Source organism: Chiloscyllium plagiosum, chromosome 18 (assembly GCF_004010195.1).
Source record: "Chiloscyllium plagiosum isolate BGI_BamShark_2017 chromosome 18, ASM401019v2, whole genome shotgun sequence".
NCBI classification, from domain to species: Eukaryota; Metazoa; Chordata; class Chondrichthyes; order Orectolobiformes; family Hemiscylliidae; genus Chiloscyllium; species Chiloscyllium plagiosum.
Window position 1 is genome coordinate 42982968 of NC_057727.1, and position 27251 is coordinate 43010218.

The 27251-nt window shown below is 38.4% G+C and overlaps 1 protein-coding gene across 6 annotated transcripts in view; it reads left to right on the forward strand.

The window, feature by feature from the left end:
* Positions 1-24749, forward strand: part of LOC122559072 (chemokine-like protein TAFA-1) — a 474754-nt gene extending 450005 nt beyond the window's left edge. For 5 of the 6 annotated variants that reach the window (XR_006314330.1, XR_006314332.1, XR_006314331.1 and 2 more), the window contains exon 6: positions 23639-24749. Coding sequence is in view for 1 of the 6 variants with exons in the window: in XM_043708309.1 (XP_043564244.1) it covers positions 23639-23656 (18 nt within the window). In the remaining 5 variants the exon portion in view is untranslated. The remainder of the gene's footprint in view (positions 1-23638) is intronic. The other variant, XM_043708309.1, reaches the window with a different exon arrangement.
* The last annotated feature ends 2502 nt before the right edge of the window (positions 24750-27251 follow it).

Sequence of the window (27251 nt, forward strand, 5' to 3'; positions counted from 1 at the left end):
TGATGTGGTCGACCTGGTGTTGGACTGGAGCAGACACGGATACTTGGATTGATGTGGAGGACCTGGTGTTGGACTGGGGCAGACACGGATAATTGGATTGATGTGGAGGTCCTGGTGTTGGACTGGGCAGACACAGATACTTGGATTGATGTGGAGGCGACGGTGTTGGACTGGAGCAGACATGGATATTTAGATTGATGTGGAGGTCCTGGTGTTGGACTGGGGCAGACACGGATATTTGAATTGTTGTGGAGGTCCTGCTGTTGGTCTGGGGCAGACACAGATACTTGGATTGATGTGGAGGTCCTGGTGTTGGACTGGGGAAGACACGGATATTTGGATTGATGTGGAGGTCCGGTGTTGGATTGGGGCAGACACAGATACTTGGATTGATGTGGAGGTGCTGGTGTCGGACTCGGGCAGACACGGATACTTGGATTGATGTGGAGGACCTGGTGTTGAACTGGGGCAGACACAGACAGAAGCCACACAACACCAGCTTTTCGTCCAACAGGCCTATTTGAAACCACACGCTCTCGGAGCTCTGCCCCTTCATCAGGTGAAGGAACAGATTTTTGGATTGAGCTGCGCAGCAAATGTTTTAACTTGGGGTGGTAAAGCAGAGAATTCTGTACCGCAGAAGGTTTTGGATGTGAAGTCAATGAAAATATTTAAGAAATATTCATGAACAGATTTCTAGAAGTTGATGTCAAAGAGTTTGGTGAGAAAGCGAGAATACTGCGAGGAGATAGTCAGTCGTGACTGTGTTTAGTAGCAGAGTAGACTCAGTGAGCCAAATTACCAGTTTCTAGTCCAATTTTCTAAATGTCTACCTCTGTTCCTAAGATTGCACAGTATTCCACTCCATTTGCAATCATGTCTCATGCACCACAGCCTAAGCCACATTCAGTTTTGGACTTACTAGTAACAAGTAATATCCATGCCACTCAAGTGCCAAGGAATGGCTATCACAAAAATGAGAGTCATTAACAGCCTCCCTTTGAAATTCAATGACACTCCCATCATTGAATTCCATACAGTCAGCACCTATGAGTGTGGAGGGCCTATATTGACCACACGCCTAACAACACAGTTATATAAAAACTTGGCTACTAGAACAGGTCAGATTATTTTGCAGAAATTAACTTGCCTCCTTACCCCTCAAATTGTGTCCCCTCTCTACAAAGCACCAGTCAGGAGTGTGATGGAATATTTTCCACTTGCCTGGATGAGTCAGCTGCAGCAACAAGAAATTCAACACCATTCAGGGCAAGCTGCTTGAATGATTGCTAAACATCTTGCTAAATGTCTGAGACATTCATTTACTCCATCACCAATGCATAGCTGGTGCTGTAGTGTCTGTAGTACATGTACTTCAACGACATGCCAAGGCTTCTTCAAAAGTGCTGCCCAAAGCTGTGACCTCTAGGGCAACAGGTACATGGAAAGACCACTCACTCCAAGATCCTCTCCAAGTCATACACCATCCTGGCTTGAAGAGATGTCATCATTTTTTCACCATTGCCTTTATAAAATCCCAACTAAGTGCGCTGTAATAATACGTTCATCACACAGACTGTACTAATTCAAAGGCAGCACACTAGAATCTACTGAAAGGAGAACTAGAGATGACTAATAAATGTAAGTTTTATTAGTGAGACATACATCTCATGCCTGATTGCAGGAAAGCTGCTTGTCACAGGAGTTGTTCGCTCACAATGGTCCGGTCAAGCAACCTGCAGCAGAACACTCAAAATCTTGGTAGAAGCAGCTGCACCAAGCTTTGCAGATTTCATCCAGTACTTTTCGGGCAGTGGAATTGTTCTTTCAGCATATTAATGTTCTGTTCAATGATAGTTCCTATGGCAGTATGGCATTCATGATTGTCCATCAGAATCGTGTCGTCAGTGGCTAGCATTCATTGCCCTATCATCCCATTTGGTGCTTGTCATGGCCCAAATGTAGCTGACAAAGTGCACTAACACAAAATGAATAATCAGGACTGCTTCCACAATCCAAGATGGCAGTGGAGTAGGATCCTGAGCTGGAGCTTATCTGCTCTGTCTGTTTCTTTTCTTTTTTCTCTCTCTTTTTTGAGTGCTGGCAATGTCCAGGGTGAAGCTAATGTGAACCATTGGTCTCAAGAGCCTGGAGTGCAGCCAGCACAGAGTCCCAGCTTCACCACCAATTCCTGGTGTCATCATGGACTCCCAGTCTCAAGAACATTGAGTGCAGCAAGCACAGACTCCCGGCCTCATAATGGACTCCCAGCCTCATAATGGGCTCCCTGCCTCATGAACATTGAGTTTAGCTAGCATGGACTCCCAGCTTCAGCGTGGACCCCTGGCCTCATAATGGACTCTCTGCCTCATTAACATTGAGTGCAGCAAGCACGGACTCACAGCTTCAGCGTGGACTCCCGGCCTCATAATGGACTCCCTGCCTCATTAACATTGAGTTTAGCAAGCATGGACTCCCAGCTTCAACGTGGACTCCCGGCCTCATAATGGACTCCCAGCCTCATGAACATTGAGTGCAGCAAGCACGGACTCCCACCTTCAGTGTGGACTCCTGGCCTCATCAAGGACTCCCAGCCTCAAAAGCCTCGAATGAGGCCAGCACAGACTGAAGACGAGGCCTGGAGTGGATTTGAGGCAAGGTCTGGCACAGACTGGAGGCAAGCACGGACTCGTCTGCTCCATCTTCGCTGCTTAGAAGATTGCAACTCTGACCTTTTTATTTCCTTATTCTTCTAGTTACTTCCTAAGAACCTTTGTGGCTAATTTTGTACCTAAGATGATGTGAGAGTCTGCAAAGCCACACATTTTTATTTCTCTACTTTTTGAGTTTATTCCTAAGAATCTGTACCTAAGTAGCTTTGTACCTAAGATGGTGCCTAATATGATACTCAAGTGAGTACACAAGTGAATAAACCTAATTCTAAAACAGGGCATGCTCCTGTTGATCAGTATTAGTTTTCCCATGTGTACGGATGACATGCAGGTCTACTTCACCACAACCTCTCTCAATTCTTCTACTGTTGCTAAATTATCAGATTGCTAAATTTAAGAATAAGTATGTACATGGAGTAATTACCTTAAAACTAATTATAAGGATATGAAGGATGACACGGCAAATGTATATTGGCAAATTATAACATAACATTAAATGTTTTATAAGCAATGGCAAATGTGGAAGGAAATATTTAATAATTCTCAACAATTCTATTGAGAGATTAATATTTCCACAGAAAATAATGATCCTAAGTAAATAATGCTGTCCCGGTGATAGTGCAGTTACGTAAACAAGAATAATTATTTGGAAGTGACAGTGTTGGAATGCAGTGGACAAAATTAAAAATCACGCAAAACAAGGTTATAGTCCACCTGGCTTATTTGGAAGCATTAGCTTTTGAACCACCGCTTCTTCATCAGGTGGGTGTCAAATATTATTTGGTGTTTGATTAAAAGAAGTACTTTGTATTATTGCCAAAAACAAAGTACTAAGCTGAGCAGGGCGAGTTTTCAAAATCTGCAAATATAACGAAAAGAAAAATGATTGCGAGGAAGAAAATGGAATATGAATGTAAACTGGAGAGAAATAAAAAGGTACATTGTAGAAGCTGGTACAGATAGGTTAAAGTGAAGAGGATAGCAACAGTAAACATGGGTCACTTAAAGTTTAGATCAGAGTGGTGCTGGAAAAGCACAGCAGGTCAGGCAGCATCCGAGGAGCAGGAAAATCGATGTTTCAGACAAAAGCCCTTCACCAGGAATCCTTCATCAGGCTTTTGCCCGAAATGTCGATTTTCCTGCTCCTCAGATGCTGCCTGACCTGCTGTGCTTTTCCAGCATCACTGTGATCTAAACTGCATCTTCAGTCCTCACTTTTGCCTATGGCTCTCGTAAAGCCTGGGCTGGAGATATGATAATTTTGAATAAGGACATTTCAGACATTAAGCAAATATTGTTTTGGTTTTCGTATTAGAAGATACAAAATACATCAGAAATAATGGGAAACAAAAGTGAAAATGAAAAACTTACAGTCATTAATAAGAGTTATGAAAGCATATTGAAAAATGAATGACTAAAGCTGATAAATTCCCTGAATGCCCGAGTGTTATTAAGAAGTGGCTGGTTTGATTGGGAATGCTTTGGTTATGATCACTCAAAATTTTCCTGATTCTGGAATGGTATAAGTGGATTGGAAGGTAGCCAATGTAAAGTTCTTATTCAAGAAAGGAGGGAACTAGAAACAGAGAAATAGGGCAGCATGGTGGCTCAGTGGTTAGCACTGTTGCCTCACAGTGCCAGGGACCCGGGTTTATATTCCTGCCTCGGGCAACTGTGTGGAATTTGCACATTCTCCCCGTGTCTGTGTGGGTTTTCTCCGGGTGCCTCTGGTTTCTTCCCACAGTCCAAAGATGTGCAGATCAGGTGAACTGGCCATGCTAAATTGCCCATAGTGCTAACACTATGGGCAATTTAGCATGGCCAGTTCACCTGACCTGCACATCTTTGGACTGTGGGAAGTGCATTAGTCAGAGGGAAATGGGTCTGGGTGGGTTACTCTTCAGAAGGTTCGGTGTGGACTTGTTGGGTTGAAGGGCCTGTTTCCACACTGTGAGGAGTCTAATCAGAACTATAGGCCTTTCATTTGATGACTGTAAATGGGAAAAAAGAACATTATTAAAGAAGTGGCAACAATACACTTATAAAATCATAATATGATTAGTTGGAGTCAATATGGTTTTATGAAAGGCATATCTATTAAAGATTTCTTGAGGCTGCAGTAAGCAAGGTAGGTAATGGGAAAGCATTGTAATAATGGATTTTGATTTTCAGAAGGTGTTGAGTCAAATCTTACATGAAAATTTGTTTCAGAAGGTAAGAGCTGATATGGTTGGGGGTAGTATATATTAGCGTAGATGGAGGTTTGTTAAAGGAAAAAGCAAAAAGTAAGATTAACAGATCATTTTTTGATTGGTAGGCTGTTAATTTATTCAACTTGCTTGTCACCTTTGTAAAAAAAACTTGAATAAATTTGTCAAATTCAATTTCTTTTTCATCCATGCTTGATTGAATTATGTTTTTCTAAATATCCTATTGCTACTTCCTTAGTAATGGATTGCGGTATTTTCCCAATGATGTAAGTTAGGTTGACTGGCCTAATTTTCTGCTTTTAGTCTTGCTCCATTCCTAATAAGGAAGCTTTCCAACCTACTAAGACATTTTCAGAATCTATTGAAGTTTGAAAGATTACAACCAATGGATCAATTATCTGTGCATCCATTTCTCCTAGGATGCAAGGATGAGAAGATCCCAACCTCCTAAGTTTGCCTAATACTATTTTCTAATGATAATATTTATTTTAAGATAACCCCTCTCATTTACACCCTTATTTCCTATGAGTATTGGGATCTATTTAGTGTCTTCAAGCATCAAGTCACATACAAATCATTTGATTAAATATGGCAAGAGGAGATGATGTTTAAGATAATCTATAACCTTATTGAATGCAGAACGGGTTTGAGAGGCTAAATGCCATATATTCATTTGTCTATCTTATGTTCTTATATGTTCCTAACATTTTGTAAAGGAAGCAATGATATTAATCGGTCAAATTATGACAAAAATGTCTTCCATTCATAACAGAATAACATAACAAAAATTCAGTCTTTTTGCCCAGAAGGTAATTTGGCATAAATCCTAGGGATAAGAGCCTCAATTTGCTGGCATTGTGTGTTATGATATCGCTGCAGTGCTGCAGTCTTAGGATGCATTTGAATCCACATAGACATGTCATTTAAATATTTATATAGTGCCTTACTGCAAGATATTTTTCACTGGAGCATAGAATGGTAGATTCAGCAATAAAATTAGTGGAATTTGTCATTTGTAGAAATTATTTGTAGAGTAGAAAATCAACAATTTTCAAAATGTTATACAAAAGAAAGGAAGAAAAGGAATCATTTTAGATACTGTGTGAGTTGATAGTGTTCAATACAAAAGTAAAACTTCTCACAAAAACTATGAATAACACTTATACAACAACAGCCAATTCCTCTGATTACTGTTAGATCTTGTAACCTAAGCAATGGCATCAATGTCTTTCCTCCATATGGAACTTCAATATGTGGTTGAAAAAAATTGGAAAATTAATTCCACATATTCATGTTCATACATCAGATGTCACTTCAGAAATGTTTCATGTTGCAAAACATATTCACCTTAAGATCTTATTTCAAAAGGACGACTTGGAGATTTAGGATAAGATGTGCAACAACAAACATACATACAAATCTACAGATGAGATAAGATTAGTAGAAAAAGAAATAGTGACTTAACAAATTCCCTGAATTATATTAGCAATCTGCCTTTTTTTTTTCATTTGCTCTGTGGAAAGCTAATAGTTCTGATGTTCTCAGACATCTGCTACCCATCTGTTGTTATGGGCGAGAAGAATATAAAACATGGTTTTATAAAGAAAAACTGAGTTCCAAATCATATTTGATTTTCTCTCAGCAATTTGACTAACTGTCACATCATTATCCAATAACAAAAGTCACAAAAGCTCATTGTCCTTAAAGTGGTTAATGATGTTATGAAGTAAGGGACAAATATCCCTCTAACATCTTATTTTAATGTGTAGATAAATATTGAAAATAGATCAGTACTGGAATGAATATTTTGTGTGCTATTTATAAGTCGTCGGAAGTTGGTTAGTTTCTGTTTATTGTTGCTTGCTGTGTGTTTCAGTTGAATATTCAGATCAGTAAGTACACTGAAAGTAAACTGTAATCTCTTCAAACTGCAAAGATCTTCAACCAACACTGACTGCTCTATCAGACTCTTCATCAATTTAATCTCCAAGAGGATCTTCACAGAGATGAAAATGATTGCTGCTGAGATGTTTGCTTGGATTTCCAATCTTAGACTCTACTTTAAATGACAATTTAGGTGAGCTGAACATCCTCATTAATATCCTGATCAGAATTGTTGCTGACAGGACTTGTCAGTTTCCTATTGCTTTTCACTTTCTACAAAGAGGAAATACTGTAATCAGGGAAAATCCACCACAATTCTACCATAGACCCATGGCATCCTATTAATTAGTAATCCTTGTGTGCCTGTGTCTATCTATGTTCTATATTTCTATGTAGGAAAAGGAGTGTACCTAATATGCTTAAACTACAAGACTTTATACGACTCTGACATCTTTAACAGTCAATAAGATTGATGTGTTCCAATCGAACTAGTTACTCTGCAAGTTAGAATTTTTCATTTTCGCATTCCCTTTGTTAATAATTTGCAGTCTTCTATTTGCCTTTGCAAGAAGAATCATGTCTGTTTACAAATTAAAAACAAATAATTGAAAAAGAATGTGACATGTATTTTAATGTTTAATAAGAACACCTGGCAAGAAGGCATTACTTTTCTTGTATTTAAACAGCAGCTAAAATATTCTTGCTATTTTATATTCCATCAAATAATCTTTAGCTGCAGGCATTTAAAAGCCTTTGTTCCACCCTTATCTTAGATCTGCTCTCTCAAGGGAGTGGATTTGTAAAGGTTCAGGTACTCAGATGATATTTTAGAATACCGTGTCCTGTTGCCCATATTACTTTCTCTGGAACTGCATCTCTTTGGGGAATAGGCACAGTTTCTGGAATCTATTCATGGCTTACAAGACTTCAAAAATGCTTCATTGGCTGCAGTGCGCTTTGGTACATCCCAAGGTCATGAAAAGCATCAAATAAATACAAGTTCTTTCTTCCTTCTTCCACTAACCATTTTAGCTAACATATCCTGTTCTATCAGCAAAAGGTCATGCTTGAAAGTGCTCCTCTATTGCACAGAACTGCTCAAATACAAGAGACGCTGTATGTTCTTACTTTTGGTGCTCTGCAAAACACGCACTTCTCCATTTACATTTAGAGAATTTCATACAAACATTGCCAAAGGTTTTATATCACAGCTCGCAGTTCCTGGAGATCCTTGTCCAGGTCAGCAACTGTCAACTTTGTTTTTTCTGTTTTTCATGTGTAGGAATCCCAGACATGAAATTGAGCTCCATTGCACTATTGGAGCCAATGCGATGGATGTCAGAAATCCTCCAAGGAGGTGCATAGTGCTTCTGAATCTACTTGCAGCATAGCTCCCTGACTATAAAACCATGAGATGTTGGGACAGAATTAGGCCATTTAGCCCTTTGAGACTGCTCCACCATGACTGATATTTTTCTTAACTCTGTTCTCCTGCCTTCTCCCCATAATCATTCATCTCCTTACTAAACAGGAACCTATTTATCTCTGTCTTAAATATACCTAATGACTTGGCCTTCACAGGTCTCTACGGCAATGAGTTCCAGAGATTCACCACCATCTGGCTGAAGAAAGTTCTCCTCATTTCTAAAGGATCGTCCTTTCACTCTGAGTCTGGGCCCTTCAGGCCTAGTCACTCCAACTAATGGAAACATCTTCTCCATGTCCACTCTGTCCAGACCTCTCAGTATTCTGTAAGTTTCAATGAGCTTCTCCCATCCTTCTGAACACCACTGACCCAGAGTCCTCAACTGCTCCTCATACGATAAGCCTTTCAACCTCAAAATCATTCTCGTAAACCTCCTCTGGACTCCCTCCAATGTCAGCACATTTTTCCTTCAATAGAAGACACAAAATTGCTCGCAATATTCCAGATGAATTCTGACCAGAAATCTATACAGCCTGAGCTGTACATTTCTGCTTTTCTATTCTAACCCTCTTGAAATAATTCCTCACATTGCATTTGCCTTCCTAACTGCCAGCTGAAACTGCATGTTAATCTTAAAATAATCCTGAATGAGCACTCCCAAGTCCCTTTGTGTTTCAGCTTTATAAAGTCCTTCCCCATTTAGAAAATAGTCAATGCCTGTATTATTCCTACCAAGGTGCATAACCTCACACTTTCCCACACTGCATTCTCTGCCACTTAGTTGCCTGTCCAAGTCCTTTTGCAGTCTCTCTGCTTCCTCAACTCTACCCGTCACTCCATCTACCTTTATGCCATCTTCAATCTTAAGAAGAATGCCCTCAGTTCATCAGGAAAATTACACATGTCCCATTCACGAATGAAATAATGACTGCAATTCCAATTATTCATATCCAATCTTTGGAGCTACTGACAATTCTGTAAACATTAATTTGTGTCTGCCTCCAGAATGCCATGAGTGTGCTACTTCAACTGTTCAACATCAAGAAGAAAGAAACATAAGGACCAGAAAACAGCTGATATTCAAATGAATTTCACTTACTTGCTATTTCTTTTTGGGTAAAAAAGAATATTAAAGCTTTAGACACTAAAAATACATTTACTGCATTAATCTTTGCAAAAGGTGAAAACAGTTCCAAACAGTAGGGAATGAAAACAGAAAAAAGCTCAGCAGATCGGGCAGCATCTGTAGAGAAAGTAATTGAGTTAATGGGCTGAATTATGAGCAGGACCAAACGATCAACACCACCGACACCCAAACAGTTAAAAAGTCAATGGAAAAAGCCAATGTCCTGCAGTTATTTAACAGACAAGTCATTAACCCAAAACATCAGTTCTGTTTCCCTTTCCACACATGCTGTAAGATCTGTTACATACTTACAGCATTTTCTATTTTTTCACCTTACTGATTCTTACATCCAGTACTCTCAATTTTCTCACTCATTTTATGACAAATGTCAAAATGGTGTGTGTGTATATATTATATATATATATATATATATATAAAATATAATATTTTATAAGCAATATTAAAATAGACTAAAATAGATTTAAAACAGACTAAAATAGGTCTTACAAGGTGGATCCCAGAAGTCACAGAATTGTTCAAGTTTATTCACTGCAGTCAAACCACACAGAGTGATTAATTTAAGAGTGAGCTACATAAAGTCATTAAATAATCAAAGGAATTCTAGGGCAGTCTACTAAACCCACAATGGTGAGAATAAACAAAGGCTTCTGTAACGCTGAACAGGACACTGGAATAACAGGGGATTCCAGCATAAGTAATGAACTTTGCTCTGTGGAACATTGATGCATCAAAGTTAATATCAGCAGCTATTTCTGTTTGATTGTAACAAACACTTGGCTGAAAGAGCCATTGGATGTGTAGAGCTGTTTGGAGACTATGTGAAGATAGGTCCAGATTCCAACTGGAACTGAACAAGTACAGGTTTTCAAGTGTTATGCCAGTAGAAGCAAGAAAGAAAAAGAACATTTACTTGCTCTCCAGAGCTGCTCTATCCACTGAGTTTACCAACAAGCAATTTCCAGCTATCAGATTACAGAAGCCATTACAACTGTTGAATTATGACTTGAAGTTTTCAAAACTTGAAAAGAGAATTGTCAAGCATTTAACAGGCCTACACAGTCCAAATACTGATAGTACTTTCATCTCCATTACTAACTTTTACCCTTATTTTAAATCATTTTACTTGTATTTTAGCTTATAACTTTATCATTCTCTGCATAGAGGTAACTCTTAGCAATTGCTGTTAATAAACTAACATTTTATTTTAGATTAGATTAGATTAGATTACAGTGTGGAAACAGGCCCTTCGGCCCAACAAGTCCACACCGACCCGCCGAAGCGAAACCCACCCATACCCCTACATTTACCCCTTACCTAACACTACGGGCAATTTAGTATGGCCAATTCACCTGGCCCTGCACATCTTTTGGACTGTGGGAGGAAACCGGAGCACCCGGAGGAAACCCACGCAGACACGGGGAGAACGTGCAAACTCCACACAGTCAGTCGCCTGAGGCGGGAATTGAACCCGGGTCTCTGGCGCTGTGAGGCAGCAGTGCTAATCACTGTGCCACCGTGCCGCCAAACAAATTTTGTTTAAATTTGTTGTGATCATAGATGAGACAACTAAACTTAAGTTACAACTATGGATCTAGCTGTCAATTTACGTTATGATCTTCCTAGGGATCAGTAACTTCTATTTTTGAAGCAGACCCAGTCATGAAGTTCAGTGGAATTACTAAGTGAATAGCACCTCAAGATTTCATGATTTTGAACAACAATAAACTTTACTATATTGAACTACATAGAACTACACAGTAATACAATCTACGAAATATATATAAATTATTTCTAACCCAGTATTAATGTAGCAAATACGAGCAATAGATTGTGATTGAAAACCACAGCACACATCAAATAATAAATGTGATGAAGACAAATCCTATAGATTTCTCAGAAATGTCTCCCAGATGTTAATGGCACTGTAACTCACTGAATCTCAGTAAATTGCACAAGGGATCACAAATCTTGTTGGTTTTGCCTTTAAACTTCCCCATTATAGACTGCCCAGTAACTGTTCCTGTCCTGGTGGATCAACCTACTTTCCTGAGTCTATGCTCCCCTGGACTTCAAAATTGAACTCCAGTACTTATTTGTAAGCACAACTCCAGCTGTTCACTGACAGCTAACTCACCAAACTAAAACTACCCTTTCCCTGAGTTCTAACCAGCTCAGCTACATCCAGAAAAGCCCATTTCTCATGGGTTTTTTTTTAACATCCTCTGAACTATTGTACAGAAATATTTATGGAACATGACTTCTTCTGAGCCTGTGCAGCCGCCAGGATTCCCCTGAGCACTCATTACACAGAGTGATTTAGTTGCTGCATGATTTCTCTCAGCCTTCACTGCACAAAATTTGTTAAGTTCAGCTTCCATCCCTGCAGTACAGCTACTTTACATCATCCTTAACATAAGTCTGCTTATCTTTCTATCTCTTTTACCAAATATCTGTAACTTTAAAACTCCTCCTGTAATTTTATTTCTTACATATGATGGGCACATACTATTGCAGCATTCTCTACTCTACCTCCATCTAGCCTAGTATTAATGATATTTCCTTCTATCTCCATAGCATATATCTGGCACTTAAATTTCAATGCAGAGAAATGTGAGTTAATACATTTTGGTAGAAGAAACATGGGGAGACAATACAGGCGCAATGTTACACCTTTGAGGGGAGTACAGGAGCAGAGAGACATTGGGATACACAGAACAGTACTCTCACAACATTGAATAAGCATCTGAATGAGCACTTAAAATGCCAGGGCAGAGGAGGCTATGGAAAGTACAGATAAATCGGATTTATTTAGTTAAGTACTTGTTGGCCGGCATAGACATGGTGGGCCAAAGGGCCTGTTTCCATGCTATATGGTTCAATGACTCAATGACTCAACCTCAAATTGGTTTGAGTGGCTGACTGAAAGTATTGAAACCCTTGTTGCTGGGTAGCATTGAACATTGGAGTTCAGGGACCATGCTGAGCACATGTTTAGTGTGCTAACAACTGAGGCTGTTTTCAGTATAACCTCCTGTATTTACAGATACAACATGCATTTTCTCATGTAATCTCACCACTCTGTTGTACTGAGCATGCTCCCCAAATTGCTCAAAAATTTTAAGTAGAGGCATTTAATTGATTTATTTTAACCTCAGCTGCACAGGCTCAGAAGAAGTCATGTTCCATAAATATTTCTGTACAATAGCTCAGAGGATGTTAAAAAAAAAATTCTTAAAAGTCTGATATGAACATTTAATGAAATAAACAATACAAAATGTTATGTTGATAAAACTTTGGTTTTTGGCCATGTGTTAAAAAAGTAATATTGAACTAGTCTCTCTAGCATGTCTCTCCCAATTTTCATTCTCACTGCCTTAATTTGAATGCATTACCTGAAAAGATAATGTCAGCAAATCTAATGCACTTTCAAAAGTAACCTAACAATGTAAAAAAGATTTTTTATTTCAGGGCAGACAGAATCTCAATGTTAAATGAATGCTCCCCTATTCTGTTAATGTCCCTTTAGTTTGAGATTCCCCTATCAGTGGAAACATCTTCTCAGCATTTACCCTCAGTAGCCCCTTCAAAATCCTATATATTTCAATGACATCATCCCTCGTTCTCCTAAACTCTAATAAATAAAGACCTAACCTGTTTAGCGATCCTTTATAATTCAAGTCCATCATCCCACAAATCAGCCTTGTGAATCTCTTTAGAACTACCTGTAATGACAGAATGTCCTTTCATAAACACAGGGACCAAAACTGTATGTAATACCAGGTGCAGCCTTACCTACTGCCTGTACATGTGTAACAAAACATCCTTCTTTTTAAATTCCAATCCCCTAGTAATACAGGCCAAAATTCCATTTCCCTCATTAATTCCTTGCTGCAACTACATGCTAACGTTTTTGTTTTTCATGCAGAAGAACACCCAGTTCTGCCTGGTGCTGCATTTAAGTTTTAGTCTGCCATTTGATTTTCCCTACCAAAGTGCAAAACCCCACACTTTCCTACATTAAACCTCATCTGCCAAACTTGTGCACACTTACTCAACCTATGCACATACCCTTTCCGATTCCTCATGTTCGCATCACAACATGCCCTCCCATCTATTGTTGTACCATCAGTAAATTTGGATTTATTACATCTTACCCCCTTTTCCAAGTCATAAATAGATAGTAAATACATGAGACCATAGATTGTCAAGGCATTCCGCTAGTTCTGTCTTTCCAACCTAGAAAAGATACATTCATTCCAACTGTGTCTTCTGTATGCTAATCAATCCTCCATCCATTATCCCTAATATCATGAACTACCTGGCATGAACTATCTTTATGTAGTGTGTTATCCAATGCTTTCTAGAAATCCAAATGTACCAAATCTACTGATTCTCCTTTATCAACTCGCGAATTTATCAAGCATAGTTTGCCTTTCTCAAAAAACATGCTGATTTTGGTAAATTGCATTAAGCTTTCCTCAATGTTCTCTTTTTTCCTTTGTAATAGTCATAGAGTCATAGAGATGTACATCAGGTGTACCCTAGAACTCTGTGGGAAGCTAGAGAATTGATTGCTGGGCCTCTTGCTGAGATATTTGGATAATCGATAGTCACAGGTGAGGTGCCGGAAGACTGGAGGTTGGCTAACGTGGTGCCATTGTTTAAGAAGGGTGGTAAGGATAAGCCAGGAAACTATAGGCCAATGAGCCTGATGTTGGTAGTGGGCAAGTTGTTGGAGGGAATCCTGAGGGGCAGGATGCACATGTATTTGGAAAGACAAGGACTGATTAGGGATAGTCAACATGGCTTGATTGAGTTTTTTGAAGAAGTAACTAAGAGGATTGATGAGGGCAGAGCAGTAGATGTGATCTATATGGACTTCAATAAGGCAAGGTTAGATCTCTCAGAATACAGGGAGAACTAGCCATTTGGATACAGAACTGGCTCAAAAGTAGAAGACAGAGGGTGGTAGTGGTGGTTTTTCAGACTGAAGGCTTGTGACCAGTGGACATTTGGTATGCTTTCCTTTATTGGTCAGAGTATTGAGTACAGGAATTGGGAGGTTATGTTGCGGCTCTACAGAACATTGGTTAGGCCACGGTTGGAATATTGCATGCAATTCTTGTCTCCTTCCTATCGGAAAGATGTTGTGAAACTTGAAATGATTCAGAAAAGATTTACAAGGATGTTGCCATAGTTGGAGAATTTGAGCTATAAGGAGAGGCTGAACAGGCTGGGGCTGTTTTCCCTGGAGCGTCGGAGGCTGAGGGGTGACCTTATAGAGGTTTACAAAATTATGAGGGGCATGAATAGGGTAAATAGACAAAGTCTTTTCCCTGGGGTCGGGGAGTCCAGAACTAGAGGGCATAGGTTTAGAGGAGAAAGATATAAAAGAGACCTACGGGTCAACGTTTTCACACAGAGGGTGGTACATGTATGGGATGAGCTGCCAGAGGAAATGATGGAAGCTGGTAGAATTGCAACATTTAGGGAGGCATTTGGATAGGTATATGAATAGAGAGGGTTTGGAGGGATATGGGCTGGGTGCTGGCAGGTGGGATTAGATTGGGTTGGGATATCTGGTTGGCATTGAGGGGTTGGACTGTACATCTCTATAACTCATTGACTCTATATTTCTTGCCAATTTACTTTCAGCCTCAATTTTTTCTCTATTTATTAGCATTTTAGTTATCCATTGCCAGTTCCTAAAACATTTCTAATTCTCTGGCATATCATTAGTTTTTACCATTTCGTTTGCCTTAGGTTTTGACTGGATACTCTCTTTCGCTTTCATCTTCCCATTTGTGAATGGCACGCTGTACAAAGGCAGTTTGGTCAGTCAGCTCCTTCTTCCTGCAGTCTGACCTTGTCCACACTGGGAACAAGAAGCTTTTAGCTATTGGGTAAAGGCAATGACTGCAACTCCTCCAAAGTTAAAGTCTGGATCCTAATCCCTGCCTCACTCACAATCACACACTCCTGTTCCTGACCAGGGATGAAATTTAATGTAACTCATCTGAGAGGTATGACTGTCTCCTGAAACATAGTGTCCCTGATATGTTGCAGTGGCCACAACTGAGACTCCAGCTCATCTACTCTGAGATAAGGTTCCTCAAGCAACCAATACTTGCTGCAGAAATGGTCATTGTGGATCACCCCGGTGTCCACTAGTTTCTACATAGTATAACTGCAACACCTCTTTCACCAAACATCTCTGTTCTATTAATTTAAGTAATTCGAATGTTAAATGTTTAAAAAAATGATTTCCCTGTGTGTACTTTTCATCTCATAATGTGACCTGATTTAGCCAATTAAAAGAATCACAGAAGAAATGCCAACTAATTACTTACCTGATTTCTTGTGATGTCACACATGTGGTTCTGACCAGTAGGAAAAGGTTGAAGGTGCTCTCCTACCTCTGCTGCACTTCTCCCACAAGTCCATGTTTCCAGTCTGCTTCACAGTAATGCTGGCCTGCTGCATCACACTCCTCCAAAGCTGAAGTACTTTGCACCCTTATCTTTGCTTAGTTACTGTCAAAGTGTCTTCAGGGTCTTTAGCTCCTGAAGCTACGTGGCAGCAAGTATTATTAAAAATGAGACACGTCTTGGCCTGCAATGCTAGGCCTGCACTGAGTAGATTTCTCCCTGGTTTGCTGTGATAGTCACATTAAGAACCAGCTAGATTCAGAATCTTGGTTATAAACAAAAAAGTTGCAGATGTTGAAATCCAAAGTAGACAGGCGCGATGCTGGAAGAATATAGCAAGCCAGGCAGCATCAGGAGGTAGAGAAGTCAACACTTCGGGTGTAGCCCTTAAATCGTGAAGAAGGGTTACACCCGAAATGACGACTTCTCTAACTCCTGATGCTGCTCGACTCAGAATCTTGGCTGGCAAAATTGCCGACAGGCAAGATTAATCATCGATTTTGTTCGAACAGTGATTGAAGTATCTGGACCAATGATTAGCTAAGTATTTCGTACTTATTTCCTATCATGCAGTAAACTACAATTTGCTAAGATGACAGCTTCTCTTTAAGACTCACAAGTGGTTGTTCCTCTACTGCAAGAAACCAAATAGATCCTTGGACTTATTCAAGGAAAGAATATTGGTGGAAGCTACCACAATGAACATTAACTTGCTGAACCATTTCCAGCAGTGCAGCTGGAAATGTTATGTATCAAAAATATAAGGATCTGGTTGCACCTTTGGTAGCTAGTTCTGTCAGCTGCTATGTTTAATAGATTCTATTCAGCAGTTTGTACGTCTACTCTCAAACTAAAGCATTATCTCGAACTTAAATTTGATTTATATTTTGATCCTGTTGATGTAACTGTTTCATTCTAAAATGCAAGCTGTAAAAAGTTGTATAAACTTCTTTAGTGTGAAGTCTATGAGAATTATTAGCTTATCCACCATAAGTATAATAGATCTCCAGCATAATATTGCATTTTAGTCAATACTGGCTGTTGCATATCTTGGTAAGTTGTCAGTATAATCAATTAACTAATATATGCTTGCTGCACTGGTGATGTGCACGTTTCTTGGTCAATATAATGCACATAGATAAGACATTCAAACTGTCTATTGTTATCAAGCAAGTGAAATTGCCTCTCAGTCTTCTTTTCGATTCAGCACCGTCTCGTTGCATATATGGAATTAGAAATTCAATTGGAATTGAATTAACCAGCCTTCACCCTCCAACCTACTTCTAAATTAATAGACATATTCCATGGTATTTGAAGCCTTGTTCACAACAGGATTGTACATTTCTATAGGGGGTTTTGCATGTTTTTAAATTTCCATGCATTTAATATTCTTTTGGCACCATTTTTCATCACTATTCTTGTTCATGATATTACATTGTATGTTTTGCAATCTTTATCTTGTTTTCTTGTAGTTTACTGGCCTAATCCATCATTTCCATTATGTTCCCCACTGGTCTGATGGAGATCATCACTTGACCTGGATCTTGTATGGTTTTATGCATCTGACTCCATCATGCAATTCTATATTTTCCGTAAAGTTTTCAAGTTCAAGTCATGTACTATGTAAAATAAATTGAATCAATTGAAAATAAACAAGCACACAACAATTACTTGATATAACTGGGTATCAACCCCAGTATATCACAATGGCTAGTACAACATTGATAATGTAAATTTGTTAATTTGTAATCAGCTGGATCAAGCGTTAAAATTTACTAAATTGCTCTGAAGTATCATCCTTATACTGTGTATGGAAAAGACAAGAAATGCAAACCATTTAAAATAGATTGTATATGGATGTAGTTAGTGTGATGAAAATGTTTTATTTTGTGGCTCATGTACAAAACTGCTATTAAACTTGCTATTTTCCAGGTTCCTTTATTCTGTGCGGATGAAAAATTGATAGTTTAAGTATTATTATAAAAGCTTTCTTCTGTAGAAACATTTTGCCTCTGCTTTATTTGACTCTATATACAAATGAGAACTAACATCAGTGTATGACAGGCTGACCCCATTGAATCCTGTAATTCTAAATGACATTAATTGTAGCATTGTAGCATTGCAGAAAGTCTAAACTATACAGTTCTAAAGAAAGATTGTAAAACCTTTCAAATAAAATATTTTTCTGCCAATACTTTTACAGCTACCCTTCCTTTTCCCTGAATTACAATAAAATATGATCAACTGTTCAAACAGAGAATCTTTCCTTTAGCTGTTATTTTTATCATTCAAGTCTTGGATATGGGCTACCTGAAATAACATTTAATGTAACAATATATTTTAGATAGTGTATAGGTGAATCATGATTGATGATTCCTGATAGCAAAGGAATGTGCTTATATTAGAACATTTCACTGAAGTCTTTTCAAAGAAATTGAATGGCTGTGTAATGTCTGATCAAAATATTTTTGTTCTTTAGATAATTAAATAATACTTCGGCTGTTCCATAGAAATATTTTGAAAGTTTTCTCCATGTGGTTCACAGGAAAAAAAGAAGTATACTTCTTTATCCAATCACTTTCTATTTGGTGACATTTTGTTATGCTGTTTTCACTAAATAAGGCAAAAGATTTTTCACCTTGGTCAAAAATAGCTGCTAATACATTTTAAACCAAAGTAACCTTTTTGTTAGAAAATAATATTGTTAGAGGATGAAGACCTTAGTGGAGGGGTGCACTGGATATCTGGAGGAGGCATATACCCCTCCCCGAACTTTGACCTGCCAAGCCAGTGAATCACACTGGGCTGCATACTTGGTGTGGACCTCCCCCTCTCCATGGGTAAAGTTCCAGGGGCAGTGGGAGGAGGCCCTTAATTGACCATCAACTGGCCTATGAATGATGTGCTTCCTGATACTTCCCCAAGCTGGTAGTACAAGTACGGTAGGGTCAGACATGTGGCTACTGAGGCCTGCAACCAATTTATTACTGACTCCCGCACTCACCTGCTATCATGCCCCCAGGGGTGGCCACATGTACATGAACAGTCCATGTACAGAAAATGGGATAAACTGAAAAAGATAGGCACCTTTTAAGTACAGGTTCAGATGGGAAAATTAACATTTCAAAGGCTTGCCCATATATTATTGTGCTCAAAGAAAGCCATCTGTACTGCTTGAACTTTGGTGTAGGCAGCAATTTGCTAGCTGTCCAATTGTAATGCATTCAGAAAAAAAAATCATTCTGGTGTTATAGCAGCTCAAAAAATCCTGCAATAATGATCCAGTTATTGAATGAGACCAGGTGTCCTGTATCACTCTGCCATATTGGAGCCTTTGCTTAATGATTGTTTGGCTATGTGCAAAGCCAAATATATTTACTTTCAAATGGCTCCACTGAGATAGTATTGTGAACAGCATTCTCACATGCTGCAAGAAAGCCTCGCAACCCATCTTTATCTGTCCCCACATATGTCTTGCTTTTAAGTCCAGCAGACACTTCACCCAAACAGTATTGAATAATCACTGACATTCCTCCTCTTTTGCAGGAGGTTTTGACACACAATAGAAGGAAATAAAGTAGAGCTGGTAGGAGACAAAGCCTCTTGCCTCTCCTGAGCCATTTGAAAGAGATGGTACTTCATATTATAGACCAGGATGCACTGGGTGGTTCTTTACCATTGAAAGCATTAAGAATGATAGAATATTCCTTCTTTAAGTCCCTTCTCTAACCAAGGTCATCCTCATCCTTCTATCTATCATGATGAGCAGACTGTTGGTGTTGTAACCATGGATCTCTTGGAAAGTAATGGACATTCATATTGGAAATGACAATCTGATGTTGTTCACCTTCCAAAAATGTTTCTTAGGACCCAGTACCTACTGGAACCAGCAGCCTACTCAGTGGAGACAGCAAGTAATCAAGGTAATTAAGGCCTGAATTAAGGACCTTGAGTCTGATCCAAGTTCACCAATGTCCCCACCCCGACCCTCATTGTGTCAGGAGCACAGCAATACTTTGAAAGTGGTTTTTCAGCAGGAGCTCAGAAGCTTAGCAAATGTTCAAAAGGTGCAATTATGGCTAAATGCATCCCCATGGAAGTGCCCTCTCCAAGCCAAGGAGCCAGACAGTTCTGGGACTTGCTTTTCATGGCACTCTGTTATAGTTTCTAGTAGGCATCTATGTCTCCCATTTCTTTAGAATGCCCCTGTCTCCTGGAAGAATTGTCAACTAGACAAATTAGGGTGACACGGTGGCTCAGTGGTTAGCACTGCTGCCTCCAGCCTCAGACAACTGTCTGTGTGGAGTTTACACACTCTCCCCATGTCTGCCTGAGTTTCCTCTGGGTGCTCCAGTTTCCTCCCACAGTCCAAACCTGTGCAGGTCAGGTGAATTAACCATGCTAAATTGCTTGTAGTGCATTAGTCAGAGGGAAATGGGACTGGGTGGATTACTCCTCAGCGGGTTGATGTGGACTTGTTGGGCCGAAGGGCCTGTTTCCACACTGTAGGGAATCTAATCTAATACCTTCATGCCTCTCTATGGGATCATCTGCATCCTACCTTCAATGGACACCTCCTGTAAACGTATGCTGGTGGGAACATTGTCAAGAAACACAGATTCAGGACCAACAAAGTGCTTCCAAACTTGGGGAAAATTCAACTTTTTTAATGCACATGTCACTGATTCCTTTGTTGCCCAGATGCTTAATCCATCCCTCTTGAGGATACATCTCTCAAACCCAACAACCCACTACAACAGCTCCAAAAATACTCCAGTACTTCCAATCACTGTTTAAATGGAGAAGTGCCAAGAATTTACTTACTAGCAATCAGGGTGCCTGGACCTTTGAATGAAACCTCTGCTGAGCCTGTCTTTCAATTGAGTAAATAATGCATCTGGACACTCATTGCAATTGTGCTATATGACATTAAGTTAGCAATGAATCAAGGCAGGGTCACACTAGATATGATTCCTTGATTCTCAAGGAATGCGATCTGTCCACTCAGGAGCAGCCAAAGATGCAGGGCCCAAAAATATAGCATTGTGAGATTTCCACTGCATTACCACAAGTAGCATTCTGCAAACCAATTTCTAGTTCAATTAGTCTTCGTAACTCTGAAAGTTACCCTAACACAGCTACAATTTCATTGCAATTAGGAATGAAACATTTCAAAACATTTCATTCGCTTAATAACCTCTTAGAAGGCAGCTGAATGCAATGAACTATTTTGCAATCGTCAATTCAAATCAGGGAGTGTAAGGATTATTAAGTGTTGTAGTTAATATTATGATATTGATATAGAAATGGGATTTAGAATGATATATATGAGACTAATTTGATCTGATGTTTAGAAGTATGGTGAATATATCAAATGGCAAACGATGAGTGAAAACAGAAACCAAGTAATCACAGGCAGTAACACACAGCGGTTAGCTGCAGGGTACAGGAAATATTGATTAATCTCATTTCAGTTTTGTTTTCATAAAATGTATCATGCTGTTAATTCCCCTTTAATTGTAAATATTTTGTCCCACCAATGGAGCTGAATCCCAGTAAATTTCATAGAAAATATTCAGAGTACAGAATGGAAATGATAAGTCTGTTTGCATCTGCATAATGAGCAGACTATTAATTGTCATATTAAATCATAGTCATATCAACTTACATATCATAACGATTGAAAGAATGTCTAGAGTCAACTAGAGCAATGTCATATATATGGTCAGAAGAGGGATATTTACTGATGGCACAATACTTAATAACATTCATGACTTTTACTGAAGAGCTGAGCAGTCCATGTCTCATGACATTGGAACCAGACAATATTTAGAGATGGGGTACAGGTAGTAATTAATATTTTAGCCCAACAAGTGCCAAGCAATGACAATTCTCCAAGAAAAGATAATCTAACCATCTGCCATTGAAATTCAGTTGCATTACTGTCACTGAAATTCCTATCAAGATCTGTTGTTTACCGTTGACCAAAAACTGAACGGGCCCAGCCATATAATACTGTAATACAAGAGCAGGTCAGAGGCTGAGAGTTTTTAGTGAATAACTAACTTCCTGATTCCCCTAAGCCTGTCTAACATCTATGCATTACAAGCATATTTTCCACTTGCCTGAATGAGTGCAGCTCCAACAACATTCAAGAAGCTCAATGTTTTTTCAGATAATGAAGTCCACTTTATGATTATCCAAGACCTCATAGTAAATATTCATTCCCTTTAGCACACAGCAGCAAAAATGTGTGTCAGCTACAAGATGTTCAATACCAATTTGTCAAAGCTTCTTGGTTAGCAACAATCAAACACATGACCTCTACCATCTTGAATGACAAGAGCAGCAGATGCAAGGCAACACTACTATCTCCAAGTTCACCTCCAAATCACACATCATCCTAACTTGCAAAAAGATCACTGTTCCATCACTGTTACTGGGTTTAAATTGTGGAACTCCCTCCCTTACAGTACTCTACATGTGCCTACACTGCAAGACCTGCAGCAATTCAAAAAGGGCAATTAGCAATGGGCAATAAATGATGATCTTGTCATTTATATTGTATAACATGAGAACATTGATTGGTTTAACTAGTGAATACTGATTGATAATGGCATTGAATTTGGACAATGCACCAGTTAGAAGATGAGTAACAGTTAACTGCCAAAGAAACAAACCTCAACACAATAGGGACAGCCGTTCTCTGGTTCATTTCTCAAGGCAATGCATTGACCAGTCAGAGTCAACCTGACTTTTATAAAATTCAAACAAGGTATACTGCAGTCTTGGGGACTCCCACATTGGGACATATCATAGCTCAAGCATTAAGAATGGAGCTGGAGAAAGGAAGAGAGTACACCATTTGGTAAATGCAGGCAGCTCTGTAAATGGTACTCAACAGGACGTTTATGTTTGCAAACCTGAAACCAATGGGAAGATTCCTCGGCCACAGGACTGCATCAAGGAGTCATTCCTCCTCAGATCCTTCTATTCTATTACATCTCCCACATTCCACACTACCACCTGGAAGCCATTATAATTGTTGCTCGAGAAATTTCTGTCACACTTGCAGAATGATGAAACAGGAGTTCTCTCAAGGAAATTCTCAGCTGTCATTATCTTTGCATAAAGTTATTATGTTTAGCAATGGATTGTATATTTTGTAAACAGGTTATTACTACCACTGGAATAGCAGATAAAGAAATATTGTATTTATATTTAAATGGTATGATTTCAAGCATAGATGATGAAATATGCCAACTCACCAACAACAGTATTAGTGTTTTAGAAATCCAATTTTTAGTTTTCTCAAAACATCATGTGTTAGAATTTCTCATTAGCTGTGAGGTTAATTTTCAACTTAACAGCATTGCCTCACTGGATCCTGTTTATAGGAACAGCTGAATTTGTCTTTCTATTGATTTGCATGGAAAGGAAGATCGGGCAGTTTTGTAATGGCTACCTGACCCATATTGCCTGCTTTATATTTAAACGATAGGTTGAAAATTACCCCCCCTGTATATACCGTAGGTTTACTTCAGTAATCAATATTAGAAATTTAGGGAACAGAAAACAGACCTGTATATTATAATGAATTGTATTATGTGTGCAAAACTTTAAAAGACTTCTATAAATGAAGATCTGTATAAAACAATAAATACACCAGGTACTAAAAAGAGAGCAATTCTAGAAAACATTAAATTCACCTCATTAACATTTAACATCGTTTAGCAATACTTCATTTTTTTATGTCCAACTCACAGTGTAATAAAGTTAATCTCAGAAATAGTATTCTGTTTAGTAAAGCAAGTATTGATGTTTACTTTTAATGGAAATTCATAATTTTTCTTTTTTATTCAATTATTTAGATCCATCCGAGAACCTAAAACCCAGACTCCAGACTATTCGTAATGATGGAAGACAGCCATTATGACGGACAGTTAACTCAAACACTGCAATCATATCAGAATTTACAATACAAAAGTGTAACACCATTTGAAGCATTCCTGGACCCACTAGATTTGGTACTTATACACTGACTGATCATCACTATTGCTGATGATGGTACAAGTACGATGCCAAGTCCACTATTCTTCAGTGAGAAACATTAAGATCAGATATCCATGGGCATTGACCTTCTATTCTGGAATTGAATACAATGATTCAATTTTCAAATCCATCATTAATGGATTCTTTCTGATCTGGCATCGTTATGGCACTGTACACTCAAAAATACAAGTTGCTGTGGTGTTGATTCAATTGCCATTGTCAGTGCGTATACGTTGCTGACTGAATAAATCAAATCCTGTTTCAAAAGATGCATCACAGAGAAGCAAGCTGAAATAGGAAATAACATCCAACACACTTGGAAAACAAATGCTTTATTTCTATAGAGGATGTTTGATTCTGCAATCAATTACAGCTTCTTACATAATTCCCATATGGTTCAATTCCATCAAGCACTAATAGCATGCTGGCTTTGCTTAATATACCATACCTGACCAATGTACAATGTTCAATGGTATGAACAACCACACAAAAATCACTTCTGGAATTCACATGGGATGTTACAAAGAACCTGTTCCAGCTTTTCCAGATGTAAGGTAGCAGGGTTATAACCAAAAGATACTGATGTGCATTGACAGTACCAGTTACTTTGCGTGATCATTGTAATCCATGGATTTCTCTCTTTGTATTCAAGAGAGCTGTACATATGTCTGATTACTTTGTATTATTAGTATGGTCTACAGTAAATTAAACTGTTTACTCTTACAGTGGTTGCTCATTTTTACTAGGAGATTTAAAAATGTCATTATACTAAACTTGAAGCTTGAATGTGCAATAAATTATACACTACTGATTCATATCAAAAGGAATCAATCTACATCACAACAACGTGGAAATGATGAAGTGATTCAAGTGGTACCATCTGACGGTGCTTTATTCACCCAATACATTCACCAAGCACGTTATTTAGCTTAATAGAAAGGTGATGTCCTGTGTGACAGTTGTATTGCAAAGCATCAGAAAGCAAATTTATTGAATCAATATCATTTTGCAGTGGTCTGAACTGTTCATAATGTTCAAGCAAAGTTAAATTCTTTTAATTCATTTTTGGACATTATTGTTTTTCAAATTGAATATTTGACATTGTATTCTATTAAATGCTATCAGACTTAAGTTTTTTTTCTATTAAATATAAAGTTCTTGAAGTGTATATTTAGTTGACAATGCCTGTAGTACTTGCTCCTCCCTTAAGAGCAGTGATGACAAGCATATTCAATGTTTCACATATCTCATTGTGTGACATACAATCGCTACTATTTTATAGTAAGAGAGCAATCATCCTTCACTTGCATAACTGGGCCACCAGGTTTCCACAATTACTCAAAATGCTTTCTGACTTTATTTCTCATGCATCATTTTTCTCAGTTACAGAAATTTCTAGTGTCCAAAATCAATATTTAAACAGCATAAATGATTAATAAAATACGTGTATCACAATAGAACGGTTACATTTATTTATTGAATTTTTTATGTCTTTGTATGCTTTTATTAAAGTTTTGACTTGAAGCTATCTGCCTCTCCCAGAAGCCTGGGTTTGAACTTAATTACTTTGCCCACACCTGTCACTCTGAATTTTACAGTGTGAGCATGGAGTGTGCCTAACTTTAGAGCTACATCAATAGCATTCAGTTAGTTATACAGATGAAATACATTTCTTTAACACTTCGTATTATTTACTTACTTCTTCTATTATTTTTCAAAGATGTTAAAATACAATGAAACTGCATGTGATTGAGAATGGTAGATGACTAATTAACTTTCTACATTAAGAATGGAAAAGAAACTGGAGATTCAAAGGGCCATGAGATCTAATGGAATTGAAGAATTGTGAGGAAACACAGAGGTGATGATGATGACATTCACCACCCAGTGACCAAACACCAAATGCAGACTGACCTTACCACTAACCATCTGTCATCTCAAAGTCAAGGACAGAAGAGAGAAAAAGACAAACAAGATAAGGTCAGAACTAGTAGAGATATTTTTAAGCTCCATGTTCTTTCTAACCAATAGCTTTTTTTCAGGTAATTTTGAAAGAGAAAGAGCACCTGTCATTAACTTTATCAAGGTACTATATTTAAAAGGATGCAGATTGTGTGTAAGAGAAAGAAAATGAAAAGTGTTCTGATTACATGTTCATTGTATTTATGTTAATAGAATCATGGAATGTTTACAGCACTGAAAGAAGCCAATCACCCTGTGATGTTTCTGCTAGCCAAAAAGCAAACCACTGAGCAGATTCTCATTTTACATCATTTGGTCAATAGACTTGCAGGCACACCACTTGAGGTGCTTATCCTTAAACTTTTGAGATGTGTTAAACTTGTATAGAGATAAAAATATGGAGCTTGATTCAGAAGTTGCCATGACTTGAGGGACTGAATGGCCTGCACTGTTATAGAGGGGTGTGAGAGGGAGACAGACAGCAGACAAATTAGAGTCAAAGAGAGATGTATGTGACAGAGTGACTAGAATCAGAGAGATAGGTGTGAAAGAAAGAGATGAGTCAGAAGAGGTGCGTATTGTTACAACCCACTTTGGAAACTGCGTTGATACACCCCACTATTTCCAAAGTCACCACAAAAATTCAGTAATTTAATAAAAGTACAAATCAGTTTCTAATTTATCTATCTGATTGAATCATGTTTACAGAAAACACTGACCAGAATCCTATATTTAACAAGAACTCTATTTATTGCAAATAAATAAATACTCGTGATAGACAAAACAGAACTCTTCTTTTGAAATTGTAACCTCCTTTCAAAACGTCTATATCCTCAGGCAGTTAGACACAAATAAATAAAACTAACTCAGTGTTATGGATGGGGGAAAAAACACTGGTGAAGTACAACTTAATAGCACCAATAACAGGATTAGATGAGATACACCTTTTGCTTCCCAAAAACCACTTTTCGCCAATCCTCTTTCTGAATTCTTTTACTTTTTCAAAAGATGCATGGAGCAATCAGTACATGAATTATAAAATCTCTTAGTTACTGGTCAAAGGCAATAGCTTACAGCAACTGATGACAGAAAATAACTGGCTTTCTTCAGTCTTTGATTCTTTTTATTTCAGAGATACAGAGATGCAACCAGTTTCTTCCAGTCTGGAGACCTTGTGCCCATATACTGTCACATACAGCAGCTGCTATGCTACCCAGGAACCAATCAGAGAGTTCTCTTCAGACTGATGACCTCCGGCATCCACAACTGGTCACAATTGGTACAAACTAATCAGCACTCTTTTGCTGGTTAAAGCTCACTCTACATGTATACCCAGTGATGTGCTATCTTATCTCCCTCACCCGCTGCTTGCAAAGCAACAGTGAAAATGCAAATCACAATGAGGTCCAGTAACCTGTTTTCAAATATGCAGAATTGCCTTCCACAGTCCTTGGTTTTAAAACAAACCTT